Genomic DNA, 12,877 nt, shown 5'->3' with positions numbered 1-12,877 from the left:
AAATTTAAAAACCTCAGTCTTTTACATACACCATGTAGCCAAAAGTATTGGAACACCCCTTCAGATCATTGAGTTCAGGGGTTGGGCTCCGCCCCTTAGTTCCAGTGAAAGGAACTCTTAATGCTTCAGCTTCATACCAAGACATTTCGGACAATTTCATGCTCTTTGTGGGAACAGTTTGGGGATGACCCCTTCCTGTTCCAACATGACTGCACACCAGTGACCAAAGCAAGGTCCATAAAGACATGGATGAGTGAGTTTGGTGTGGAGGAACTTGATGCTTGAACTTGAAGGCTTTCCACAAGGTTTAGGAGTGTGTTTATGGGAATTTCTGACCGTTCCTCTAGAAGCACATTTGTGAGGTCAGGCACTGATGTTGGACGAGAAGGTCAGTCTCCACTCTAATTCATCCCAAAGGTGTTCTATGGGGTTGAGGTCAGGACTCTGTGCAGGCCAGTCAAGTTCCTCCACACCAAACTCACTCATCCATGTCTTTATGGACCTTGCTTTGGTCACTGGTGTGCAGTCATGTTGGAACAGGAAGGGGTCATCCCCAAACTGTTCCCACAAAGAGCATGAAATTGTCCGAAATGTCTTGGTATGAAGCTGAAGCATTAAGAGTTCCTTTCACTGGAACTAAGGGGCGGAGCCCAACACCTGAACTCAATGATCTGAAGGGGTGTTCCAATACTTTTGGCAATGTGGTGTAATAAGAGAGATTTTGAACAGTGTTATTGTTATATTTATCATCAGCTTCAGATAGACCTCAGAGATTATTATTATTATCCTCTGATCAGTGTGTTATTAAATCTTTGATTAAACCTCAGAGGTGAGAGTACTGAGGGATAATGTAGGAGATAAGGTACTGTGTGTAATCAGTCCACACACTGCTGCAGAGCCTGATTAGAATAATTTAATAAGAATCTTACACCAGTTTGTTGAACAGTTAAACAGTTAGCATTAGCTGCCTTGCACTACATCACTGCAATCTTCTTCTGGCAAAGAAAAGGGCTTCCTGAAGTGTCCAGCGAGCCCCGAACACCCGCACCGAGGCCGGACGAGGACAGCAGAACAAACCATACTAATGTGAAGGGAAAGGGGGCGGGGCTTCCAGTAGTGGGGGGGGTCACTTGATAATCAGAGAATTCACAACTGTCCATCATTCAGAGTCACGTGCAGGTCGACTCCTGTGGGTTTTTTTTTATGGGGTGAAAATGAAGACGGCTCTCGTGGCGTATCTGCAAGTGAAAACTCGGTCACTTCGGGTCAGGATGTGTTCTGAACAGCTGCCAGGTGTTTTCTTCAGAGGTTTCCCTAACCTGAAGTGGACGAGGGGTTAGGGGGCGCTGTCCGAGAGTTGAGAGCAGACGCACCGCATGCTGACCTTCACTGCAACCGAGTCTCACTGAAAACTATTTACACACTGAACAATAAAATCCATCACTCCTGTAAAAGAACCAAATTAAAACTTTACATCCACTGTGTGTGTGTGTGTGTGAGTGAGTATGCTTTTTCTATAAATCTTTGTCACTGCAGTTTGAAGTTAGAAAGAGAGAGGGAGAGAAAGAGACTGAAGGTGAGAGAGAGAGAGAGAGAGAGACACGCTGTAAAAGCCCTCAATTTACAAACCCGTAATAGCACTGGACATCACCTACGTGACCTTAACACACACTCTGTCCATCACCCAGATCAGTCAACACACACAGAGTGATGGTCAGGGTGCCACTTGGCCCAGCGTCCTCCTCCACTCCGGATCACTGTGTAATAAAAGTGCGTTAAAGCTACAATTCGGCCACCAATCAAATGTCCCTCGGTCATAAGCGCGGTCAGTCAGTGGAGACGTGTTGGGTATCTGCTCCACAGCTGAAGCTGTGATTTCACGAACACGTCCTCTCCCACTCAGTGAAGTAGCTCTTTCACGTCTGGTTTGAAACCAGTGCTTTAGTTTGGGGGAAAAACACACATGAACAGCATGGCTGTCTAGTCGCTCCCATATCGTCATAGCAACGGGTATAAAATGTAAATGCTACGGCTAAACTGTAAATTTTGGCACCTGAACGATGAAGAGAACATGGACTCTGTGCATTTTGTTTTTGGCTCCTCCTACTGCTGTGCGTTCATCATCCACCTCAACAGATTGTTTTTTAGGGAACAGACGAAAAAAACCACACCCAAAGATACAGAGACTGCAATCTGAACTGAACAATCTGACGTGTTAGTCACACACACACACACACACACACACACACACAGGGTGGGCGGCTACGGGACCTCCCCCTCCCCCGGGCTGGTCTCAGGCACGCTGCAAACCGAATCGTCTGCAGTGACCAAGGAGTCGATGGGAGTGAGTGTGATCTCCACTAGGTCCCTGTCCTCGTGTACAGTAGGAGGAGGGAGATGCACCTGGCTAACAGGACGGTTTTCCCGTGACATGGGGGCACGCTGGATCACCATGGCTCGGCCCGGTTCCTGCAGGAGGACGACGGGCTGCGAATCAGGTTCCTCGGCTTTACAATGCAGCACCGTCTCGGTCACTTGCGAGGACGAGGAGGAGGAGGAAGAAGAGGACAGAGCCTTCTGGATCACGCCTCTGTTCAGCACCACTGGATTCAGACTGAGATTCTGGTTGGGGTTCAGGTTCTGATTCGGACTAACATTCTGAGCGGCCACCGTTTCCTCCGGTCTCTGCTTCCTGGGTCGACCCCGTTTGCGTTTAAGGGGCGGGCCCGGGCCCACAGCGGACGAATCGGATGCCCGTTTAGACGCCGTCGTCACCGGTGTCGCTGTGGAAACGGTCACTGAAGGAGGCAGGATCATGAGAGGGAGGGCGGAGCCACGTTGCTGGGGCGAGAGCGTTGCCACGGTGATGGGTAGAGTCACCTGGACGCTGCTAGAGTCATTCGGCGTGAAGGCGGGCGCAGGGGCATGAACGGAGAGCAGAGGTTTTTCTGGAATCGAGCCACGAGGGCGGAGCTGAGGAAGTTTCTTGACCAGAGCTTCCACCTGCATCTCACGGTCTCCATAACGCAAGAGCTCGGGAGCCTTAGCCGATTTGTCGTTGGTAAGATGCTTCACAGACACGACCTGCTCGCTTTCTTCCTTCTGTAAAAAAAATCCCATGAGAATTTCACACCATGAATAAAAAACTGGTGATATTTCAGTGAACACAGGGTGACAGGGTGGTGTGTTAAAGCGGCATTACTGAAGGCGTTGCTATAACAATCTGTTTATAGAGTTATCTTTAATATCTACTTCCTGTTGTCACTTACACCACAGCAGTGGTTCCTCTCCCAGTCTCTGAGAATAAGAATATACTGGAGATAATACCTTAGTGTCCTGACCGGTGCTTTCTTCCTCTGCTGCACTCCCCCTGGACGTCGTCGGGTTCTTTTTAATCACTTTGTGTGGTTTGGCCGGACCTCCTGGGAACAGAACACAGTGACGGTCATGTCCAGTGTCATTGTTAGACAATAGGAGAAACGGAGATGAGAGACTGTCCGTACCGGCGAGCGATGCGGAGGTGACCAGCTCGGCCTGGCTGCATCGCGGGTTCACGATGTGCTCCTGCACTAAGAAGCGTGCGATCTCCACCACCGTGTCGAACGAGCGCTTGAGGATCTTCTGAGCCCAGTCACAGATCAGCTCGCACGCCGCTTCCGTCACTTCCTGTTTGTATGTCTGCACCAGCTCGGTCAGCTCGGACTGCAGGGGAACAGAGGTGATGCGTAAACAGCTGAGACCTGGACACGGGGTAGTGAGTTAAGGTGAGAGCGTGAGTGTGAGCAGAGCTTCATACCGGATCGTTCTTTAGGTCCAGGTTGGGTAACAATGGCATGTTTAACACCGTCTTCCTGCGGATCCCGCTGTAGCAGTACGTAACGCCGAGACGGTCAAGGAAGAATGATAAAACAATTTAAAATAATACTGATGCTTATAGAGCTGCAGAGGAGTGGACGAACAGCAGTGTGTCAGAGTGTCGGGTGATGTAAAGGATATTTGGACTGCCCTCTGCCGCCCAGTCTGCGAGCCTTGATGTTGGGGAAGATGTCTCTGATGATCTTGCCGAAGTTGGCAGCGCTCAGTGGCCTCTGCTGCAGGTTTTCACAGTGTTTCCTGTAGAGTGGACATCACAACTGTGTTATATACAGCACTGTTTCCCAAGCCCGGTTCTAGACACTGCATGTTCTCCACAGTACAGTGTAGAGTGTTTACACCGTGTGTGCTGCTTTTCTGTAACAAGGAGTCTGATTGTAAGCATCATGATTATATTCTCGATAGATTCTGATTGGTCAGAATGTGTTGATTCATTTCAATACAGCAGATCTGACAGTAGTGCAGCTTTAGGTTTTTTTCCCGACACAGGAAAGAGGAGTTTACGTTTCTCTGTGGTCTCTGTGTATGATGATGAGTGGCTTTTTGGTCGTGTTAATTTCAAGATGTCTGTTTATAGGAACAGGTTTCTCACCGGTACGTCTCGTAAACATCTTGTTTAGGCAGGCAGGTATCAGTGTGTTCCTCCAGGTGACTCCGAATCCAGTTGCAGGTGTGGAGCTGGTCGGCCGTGTTTACTGCATTTGAGTCACTGCTATCAAATACACACAATGACCCTTACTGAGAGATCTCACCTGAGAGCCTAGCATCCAACATATGTATACTATCTTGCCAAAAGTGTTCGGCTCGGCTCCTTAGTTCCAGTGAAAGGAACTCTTAATGCTTCAGCTTCATACCAAGACATTTTGGACAATTTCATGCTCTTTGTGGGAACAGTTTGGGGATGACCCCTTCCTGTTCCAACATGACTGCACACCAGTGACCAAAGCAAGGTCCATAAAGACATGGATGAGTGAGTTTGGTGTGGAGGAACTTGACTGGCCTGCACAGAGTCCTGACCTCAACCCCATAGAACACCTTTGGGATGAATTAGAGTGGAGACTGTGAGCCAGACCTTCTCGTCCAACATCAGTGCCTGACCTCACAAATGCACTTCTAGAGGAACGGTCAAAAATTCCCATAAACACACTCCTAAACCTTGTGGAAAGCCTTAAAGTGTTAAGTTCCTCCACAACAAACTCACTCATCCATGTCTTTATGGACCTTGCTTTGGTCACTGGTGTGCAGTCATGTTGGAACAGGAAGGGGTCATCCCCAAACTGTTCCCACAAAGAGCATGAAATTGTCCGAAATGTCTTGGTATGAAGCATTAAGATGCTCTTAATGCTGTAGCATTAAGATGCTCTTAATGCTGTAGCATTAAGAGTTCCGAGTCCAACCCCTGAACTCAATGATGTGGAGGGGTGTCCCAAAACTTTTGGAAATAGTGTGTGTGTGTGTATATATATATATTATTAGACTTCTATTGCAGGAACAGGAAGCTGTGACATACCTCTTCTCACCTGCACTCGGACCTGAGGGGAGCTGTAAATAAAGGTAGAGTTTGTCGTTGTCTGTAAACTGCTGTACATCTCTCTGAGGAAAGACGTTGCACAGAAGAGCAAGATGTTAGAGAAGAAAACTTGAACACAATCGGTGAGATCATTCACTCAGCGGTGAGTTATTCTGATGGGATTCTTACCAAAATTGTATCCACTTTATTCTGCACGGTCTTACTGCGGAAAAACAGCAAGCAGAGTCAGAGATACTCATCCAATACCAAACGTGAGTGTCTATTAACAATCCAGCAAAGTTTTTAAACGTGATTAAACTGGCTGACCAGGAAAACTCATGTCACTTAAACAACCACACTGTAATACACACCAGAACAGTACAGGTGTTCCTAATAAAGTGGCCATTGAGCATATATAATAATAGAATGAAATCATTTTAAAATAAAGCTTATATATATTTATACACAAATAAGAATTAGCATTTATATAAAATATTGATTATTTTTATAAAATAAATCATGACAGTGTTTTCCCCCTGTAATGTAATGAATGAAGAGTAACCCCCTTAGCAACCTCTTAGTAACTGCCCGAGGTACCATAGCAACCACCTAACAACCCCCTAAGATATCCACCTATAAACCTGTTAATCCCTAAGGCCTCTGGAAGCCGTTCCCAAGGTTTGTTAAAAGGGTCACGTTTTCCCCTGGAGACAAAGCCGAGGTTTCTCTACAGAAATCACACCTCACACCTCTCAGTCACCTCACCCTCCACCTCACCCTCCACCTCACCCTCCACCTCACCCTCCACCTCACCCTTCACCTCACCCCACCCTTCACCTCACCCTCCACTCACCCTCCACCTCACCCTCCACCTCACCCTTCCCCTCACCCTCCACCTCACCCTCCACCTCACCCTTCCCCTCACCCTCCACCTCACCCTTCCCCTCACCCTCCACCTCACCCTCCACCTCACCCTTCCCCTCACCCTCCACCTCACCCTTCCCCTCACCCTCCACCTCACCCCCCACCTCACCCTCCACCTCACCCTTCCCCTCACCCTCCACCTCACCCTCCACCTCACCCTCCACCTCACCCTCCACCTCACCCTCCACCTCACCCTTCCCCTCACCCTCCACCTCACCCTCCACCTCACCCTCCACCTCACCCTTCCCCTCACCCTCCACCTCACCCTCCACCTCACCCTTCCCCTCACCCTCCACCTCACCCTTCATCTCACCCTTCAGGTTTTATTTGTTTTGCAAACATGTTTTTTAATTCTGCTGTTCTGTGAGAGAATTTTCACTAGAACACGATGTGTGAGTGAGTGTGTGTGTGAGGTGTGTTACAGTGGTCACAGCTTACACACCCCCTGATAAACACTCAGGTGCAGAACCATGCTGCTAACATCAGCATTTTACTGTGTGTGTGTGTGTGTGTGTGTGTGTGTGTGTGTGTGTGTGTGTGGATTACTAAGAGATCTGCAGTGCTCAGATCAGGGTCACAAACTGTAATAAAGGCTTATTCACAAAGGCTAAGACATACCATAGCAACCACCTAGTAACTTCCTCAGATACCATAGCAACCACCTAGTAACCACCTAGTTCATACCTCAGATACCATAGCAACCACCTAGTAACCACCTAGTTCATACCTCAGATACCATAGCAACCACCTAGTAACCACCTAGTGACTTCCTCAGATACCATAGCAACCACCTAGTAACCACCTAGTTCATACCTCAGATACCATAGCAACCACCTAGTAACCACCTAGTTCATACCTCAGATACCATAGCAACCACCTAGTAACCCTCATTAACTATCCCAGACACCACAGCAACCACCTAGTAACTGCCTCAGATGCCATAGCAACCCCATAATAATTGCACATCATAAAAAGCAGCCACATATCAACTGCCTGAGATACTACAGTAACCACCTGGTAACCACCTCAGAAGACAAAAACCTCCGGAAAACTACCAAATAACTATTGGAGATAAAACAGCAAAAAACAAAAAAACATAGCAACCATCTAATAACTTCCACAGGTACCACAGCAACCACCTAGTAACCTCTTCATAACTACCAGAGATAACACCGCAACAATTTAGTAAGTGCCCGAGATGCCACAGGAACCACCTAGCGACTGTGTGGGATATCTGAGCAACTACCTAGTACCACTCCTGGGTACCACAGCAACCACCCAGCAACTGCCTCAAATACCACAGCAACCATATAGTAACCTCCTGAGAAACCAAACAAATCACTTAAGAACCCCTAAGTAACTGAGTGGGAAACTATAGCATGTACTTAGTACCCCGGTGCCTGAGGTGCCCTAGCACCTGGAACAGCAGTGACCTGACCGGATGTCCAGTGAGTGAGAGAGCCTGAGCTACTCACTCCTCTGTCCCGGGTTCCTGCTCGTGTGTGTCGAGAGAAGCCTCCACTTTAACTGGGTGTAAATAAACATCTCCCCCTCCGGGTGGATTCAGGACGTTAATCTGAGCAGGGTAGAGAAAGGAGTGTTTAATCATAGCCTCGCGCAGCTGCTTCCGTGCCTCTGTGGTCACGGCGCGTTTCTTCTGCACAGCGAAAGAGAAATCCCGGAAGGAGACTTTTCTCCCGCCCACTCGGACCGTGCCTCTGTCTCTGGCAGCCTCCAGAACCGCACGCTTGTCCCGGTAGTTGTGGAACCTCACCAGAACCGCTCTCGGCTCTCCGTCCGCGCGTTTTTGCGGTCCCGTGCGCCGCGCGCGCTCCAGCGCTACCCGGTCGTTTCTGACGCGCATGCCAACTACATCCGGCACCCAAGTCTCAAAAAACTTCACCGGGTCCGGCCCTTCCGTGCCTTCTTTCAGCCCGACTATCCGAATATCCCTGGAAAACAGCCGCCCGTGTTCCAGGTCTTCCAGGCGGTCCAGTGTCCTCTCCAGCGCGTCCTCGAGCTCGGCGACGCGCGCCTCCGTGCTCCTGCCGTGCTCCTCGAGCTCCGACACGCGCTGCTTCTCGCCGCCAACTCTGCGGATCAGCAGGTCCATTTTGCCGGACATTTGGGCGAGCGGCTCGTGAAGTTTCTGTATCTTCTCGAGGATCTTGCTCACGGCATCTTCCTCACATCTCTCCACCTCGCCATCTTGCTGAAACTCGGACAGTGCAGTGCTTTCAGCCGGCCGAGTTACTCTTCCGGTTTGTTTCAGCTTTTTGTGCATTTAGGGTTTTCTTTTTTTGCTACACTTCAGCTAGGGATAAGGACACGGTTTACACGAAAACGAGGAGAAATTTGGACAGAAAAGGAAACAGCGCGTCTACAAACACAAGCCTCCCGGCGGTCAGGAGCTCGGGGGCGGGGCTACACCACTTAGACTCTATAACTGTCACAAAGCCTTATTTATGATGTAGAATTTCATTAATTAAAGCTATTCACAAAATTACATCATACATCACTGCAATGATGCATCCAACAGCTGACAGAGAAATATTCCATATAAATCACTTAATAAACCGTATACTGCCTTATCATTTTGTTTGTTTTTTGCTATTAAATACTTTATTTAGTATTAAACATACTAAATGATTAATATCTTTGTTGTTAATGTGTAAAAAAAAAAAAATAAATAAATAAATAAAATTCTGGGGTGTGTTTAGACGGTTGCTAAGGTGTTGCTAGGTAGTTTTTATATTATCCAGCGTGGTTTCCAGGTTGCTATGTTGCTAGGTGGTTGCTATGGTATCTCAGGTGGTTGCTAGGCTTTTGCTTGCATTCAGGGCATGTTAGAAGAATGCATTACAGTATTTAACGTAATAATAATAATAATAATATTAATAATAATAATATTAATAATAATAATAATAATAAAGGGCTAAATCACACAGATATCTGATGATTGGGGAAAAAATTCTAAACAGAAGCCAACCAGTGCTTTATAATGTGAAGAAATAGATGCATAAAGTCAGATGTAGTCATTTATATATATAAATATAAAACATTATCACGGGACATGTGACACCACAACGTTCCAGATAGCTGACCACTGACGTGTCACTTGTTGTTAAGTGTAAGAGGTGAAGTCTGATGAGGCAGACGTTGCTAAGCGGTTGCTATGGAGTTCCAGCTGATTTCTAGGCAGATGATGATGCTATCCCAGGTTGTTGCTAGGGTGTTGCTAGGCGGTTGCCATGCTTTATTCCAGATGGTTTAAGGGATGTAATCAAACACTCCATGTCCAATATAAACACAGGTATCTCACCCTGAGGTGAAGCTCACAGGCCGAGGAAAAACAGGTGATTTTTTCTGATTATAAAGTGGAGGGAGTTACATCATGCATTATGTTTATGATTAAAAACTGTTCAGGTTTATAAAGTCAGAAAGCATTAGGTGTGTAAAGGGGAAGTGGATAAACACAACATAAGGTGTTTACACCCATACTGCATTTACTCATATCTTGTTTTTATGTGTAAAAAATGTTGGTTCTATGATCATATTCACAGACTTCATACTATTTAAACTACTGAAGAACTTTTGTGTCAAAAACTCTAATGAACAATAACAATGAGAGAATGCTACTACTACTGTCTGTCTCAGCTGCACCATTACTGTCAGTTCTATCTCAACTAATATTTCTTTTTGGAAATATTTACGTCTGGTTCTTTCAGGTTTCTTATGTATGGATATACCATAAGATCCTCAACTTCTTCTACTGTTGGATGAGTCCACTCTCCAGCTGAACGATCATCAGCAAAGGAGCTTATTGGCAGCAGGTACTGCTCTCAAAAGGACTATTTTGAAGTTATGGATAGATCCATCCACTCCTTTCACTTGTTCCTTTCATCTTATTTTGGAGACATTGTCATGCCAACACTATTTTAATTTTTACTTTCCTATTTCTTTTTACAAGCGGTCAGTTTATTTGTATACAGCTCATTGAATCGTGATACATGTTCCTGATGTGTACTAAACCGAATGAATACATAAAATCTTGATTAAAAAAAAAAAAAAAAAGACCTGACATTTCTTAGTGATATCTTAGACAGTGAAAAACTTTGAGTTGGAAGAGCTGCAATGTCTATTTATACTCTTTATAGACGTTCCATTACCCTAGATCTATTCCAGGTCCTCACTCAACTGCTTAAAGAAGTCTCGATTTATTAGCCTGTGGAACTGTTATTGAGTCCTAATGAGGGAATAACAAGTTAAGAATTTACGACTGGAACCAAACGTTTGCACAACAGATTAAAATAATAAAACACTCTGCTTTCGCCAGGGGTGCGCAAACTTTTCCATAACCCTGATGACTGACATGTGAGTGTAGTGATGTGTGAACTCTTACGATATATTTAGCTTGAGCTTCTGGAGCATGCCGGGCTTGGCGTCGCCCTCCGCAGACGAGCCTTCCACCGTGATCGGGTCTTCCATCATGGCTCCACCAGGTCAGGAGGAACAAACCGCATTCAAGACCCGCTCTGGGATTTTAATGAGACTCCGATTACACACAGGCAGTTATTAGTGAAAACATAATAATAACAGAGTAGGGACACAAGGGAGGGAGTTGTGTCTAAATATCATGCTCTGTACTCTAACGTGGTACCATGAGGATGAGTGTAGAGTAAAGCTGGATGTTTTCAGGCCCAGTTACATCTCAAATGTTTTACATAAACATACATGACAGAATAGTTTAAATAATCCTATCCCTATCTCTTTCAATAATTACAGTGTTTTGTAATCAGTGTTTTGTTCAGTCACCATACTACAAGAAATAAGTCACACAGAGAGTCCCGGCCTCTGATTGGTGGATCGGGTGTTGATTAATTCTCTCTGACAGCAGCTCTGACTGTAGTGCAGGTTTATATCTGTGCTCCGTATCGTTTCCATAGCGAACTTCGACGAACTTCATCACATCATCCTGTAGTTGAATATTTTCCCGTAACATCTAACCCCCCCCAGTGTTTACTAATTTTCTATTGAGATTTTTTTTATCTCCACTATCGTATACTTCCTTCTTCGTGCCAAGTTTTGATATGCAAATGAGTATGACGTCATTCCATGATATTTTTTGGGAGATTTTTAGTGGCTTTTAGTCGCTTGTCCTCTGTAGTAAAGCTAACAACAACAGTGCAGATTTGTGGGAAAGATGACAGAGGAGGGGGAAAAGAAAGAAAGAACATGAAAGAAAGAAAGGAGAGGAAACAATAAGACGAATTTGCAGTGAATGAGCAGCTAATTGACTGTAGAGGAACATATCCAGTTCGAGGTTTTCACCCATTCATAAAAACACAGGCACTGAAGTCACACACACACACAGAGGAGATCACACACTCTGCCACAAAACACTGGACAAGAGAAACACAGCAATACACAACATTTTTGTGTGTCACGCGCTGTAAATGCGCGTGCCTCGTTTGTTATTACACAACCATAATAACAGCGCGCGCATGTATAAGAAATTAAAATTTCCTCTACAAAATAAAAAACAAAAAAATCTTTCCGCAAAACTAAGCAGCTCCATAAAACACAAGCATTGTGGCTCAACTTGTCTGTTTGTGTTTAAAAATAAAAGCGCACATAATTACGGTGTTATAACTCGGTTTCCGCTAGCTAACGTCATTAGGCCCGTGCGACGTGGCTAATTCCGAGAGCTAGCTAAGTTAGCCGGGTGGACACGGTTAGCTAAGCTAGTCTGTTAGCCACCTAGCTAGTTGTCCTTTTTAAAAAGAGATCACGTTAGTTCATTTTCTTCCACGTACTTTAAAAGATTTAATAACAGAAATCATAATGTTGCTAGCGTCATGCTGTTAGCTAGATTGCTAATAATGGTTCATCTTGCTAACGACCGACACCCAGGCTAGTCAGTGCTAGCTAAGGTTAGCTAACGAGTCATGTATTTAAACCCAGCTTTCCCGGCATTAAACTAAACCGATTTGTCGGTCAGCGCGCGCCGTTACTTTAACTTTATCTATACTGGTGATAAAAGTGTAATATAATGACACGGTTTATTTTTAAAACGAAAAAAAATGAGTACCTGTGTCAAATAAACAGCAAAAAAATCCCTTCGCATTATTTTGTGATTGGACGACTGTTCTTATGTCTGCCTGACTACAAAGCAAAAGTCGCTCTGATTGGTCCGCTCGGCTCGTCTTGCCCGGATACAGACTGTACCCTGCACTCTGATTGGCTGATCCTTTTTATTTTTTAACAGGCGTGCTGTGTGGAGAAGGTGGTTTAATTTTCTCTCTATAGCGTATTAATAACACGAGCTGAGACACTGCAAATTCATAAATATCCATGAATTTAGCTTTAATGTGTCACAGTAAAGTACACTCCAGTTACTCTTACTTAGACCTACACCATATAGCCAAAAGTATTGGGACACCCCTCCAGATCATTGAGTTCAGGTGTTGTTTTTCAGGGGTTGGGCTCCGCCCCTTAGTTCCAGTGAAAGGAACTCTTAATGCTTCAGCTTCATACCAAGACATTTTGGACAATTTCATGCTCTTTGTG

General features: G+C 45.5%; 1 protein-coding gene across 5 annotated transcripts; it reads right to left on the bottom strand.

Annotated features, from left to right (window-relative positions):
* Positions 1 to 898: 898 nt before the first annotated feature.
* rfx5 (regulatory factor X, 5) lies at positions 899 to 12,677 on the bottom strand. 5 transcript variants are annotated; one of them, XM_058377196.1, is made up of 10 exons: positions 12,399 to 12,677; positions 10,710 to 10,842; positions 5,573 to 5,606; positions 5,384 to 5,466; positions 4,466 to 4,582; positions 3,997 to 4,113; positions 3,797 to 3,875; positions 3,504 to 3,702; positions 3,328 to 3,422; positions 899 to 3,102 (listed from the first exon to the last, which is right to left on the bottom strand). In XM_058377196.1, exons 2-10 carry the CDS (start codon positions 10,796 to 10,798, stop codon positions 2,263 to 2,265), a joined length of 1,653 nt encoding a protein of 550 aa, XP_058233179.1. In that variant the 5' UTR covers positions 10,799 to 10,842; positions 12,399 to 12,677; the 3' UTR covers positions 899 to 2,262. The 5 variants fall into 5 exon arrangements, with proteins under 5 accessions (XP_058233179.1, XP_058233177.1, XP_058233178.1 ...); XM_058377194.1 differs by having other exon boundaries at positions 4,466 to 4,585; positions 12,399 to 12,673; XM_058377195.1 differs by lacking the exon at positions 12,399 to 12,677 and adding an exon at positions 11,123 to 12,348 and having other exon boundaries at positions 4,466 to 4,585.
* Between the last annotated feature and the right edge of the window lie 200 nt (positions 12,678 to 12,877).

This window comes from Hemibagrus wyckioides, linkage group LG24 (genome assembly GCF_019097595.1).
Source record: "Hemibagrus wyckioides isolate EC202008001 linkage group LG24, SWU_Hwy_1.0, whole genome shotgun sequence".
NCBI lineage: Eukaryota > Metazoa > Chordata > Actinopteri > Siluriformes > Bagridae > Hemibagrus > Hemibagrus wyckioides.
The sequence above is the reverse complement of the archived record's forward strand: the minus strand, read 5'-3'. Positions and strand labels throughout refer to the sequence as shown.

Bases quoted from the DNA above. Each gene is read 5' to 3' on its own strand.
- rfx5 (XM_058377192.1), bottom strand. From the start codon at position 8,591: ATGCACAAAAAGCTGAAACAAACCGGAAGAGTAACTCGGCCGGCTGAA. The intron at 4,586-5,383 runs GTATGTCACAGC...TGTATTTGATAG, and splicing joins CCGAGTGCAGGTGAGAAGAG to CAGTGACTCAAATGCAGTAA. The intron at 3,103-3,327 runs GTATTATCTCCA...TTTTTTTTACAG, and splicing joins GCACCGGTCAGGACACTAAG to AAGGAAGAAAGCGAGCAGGT.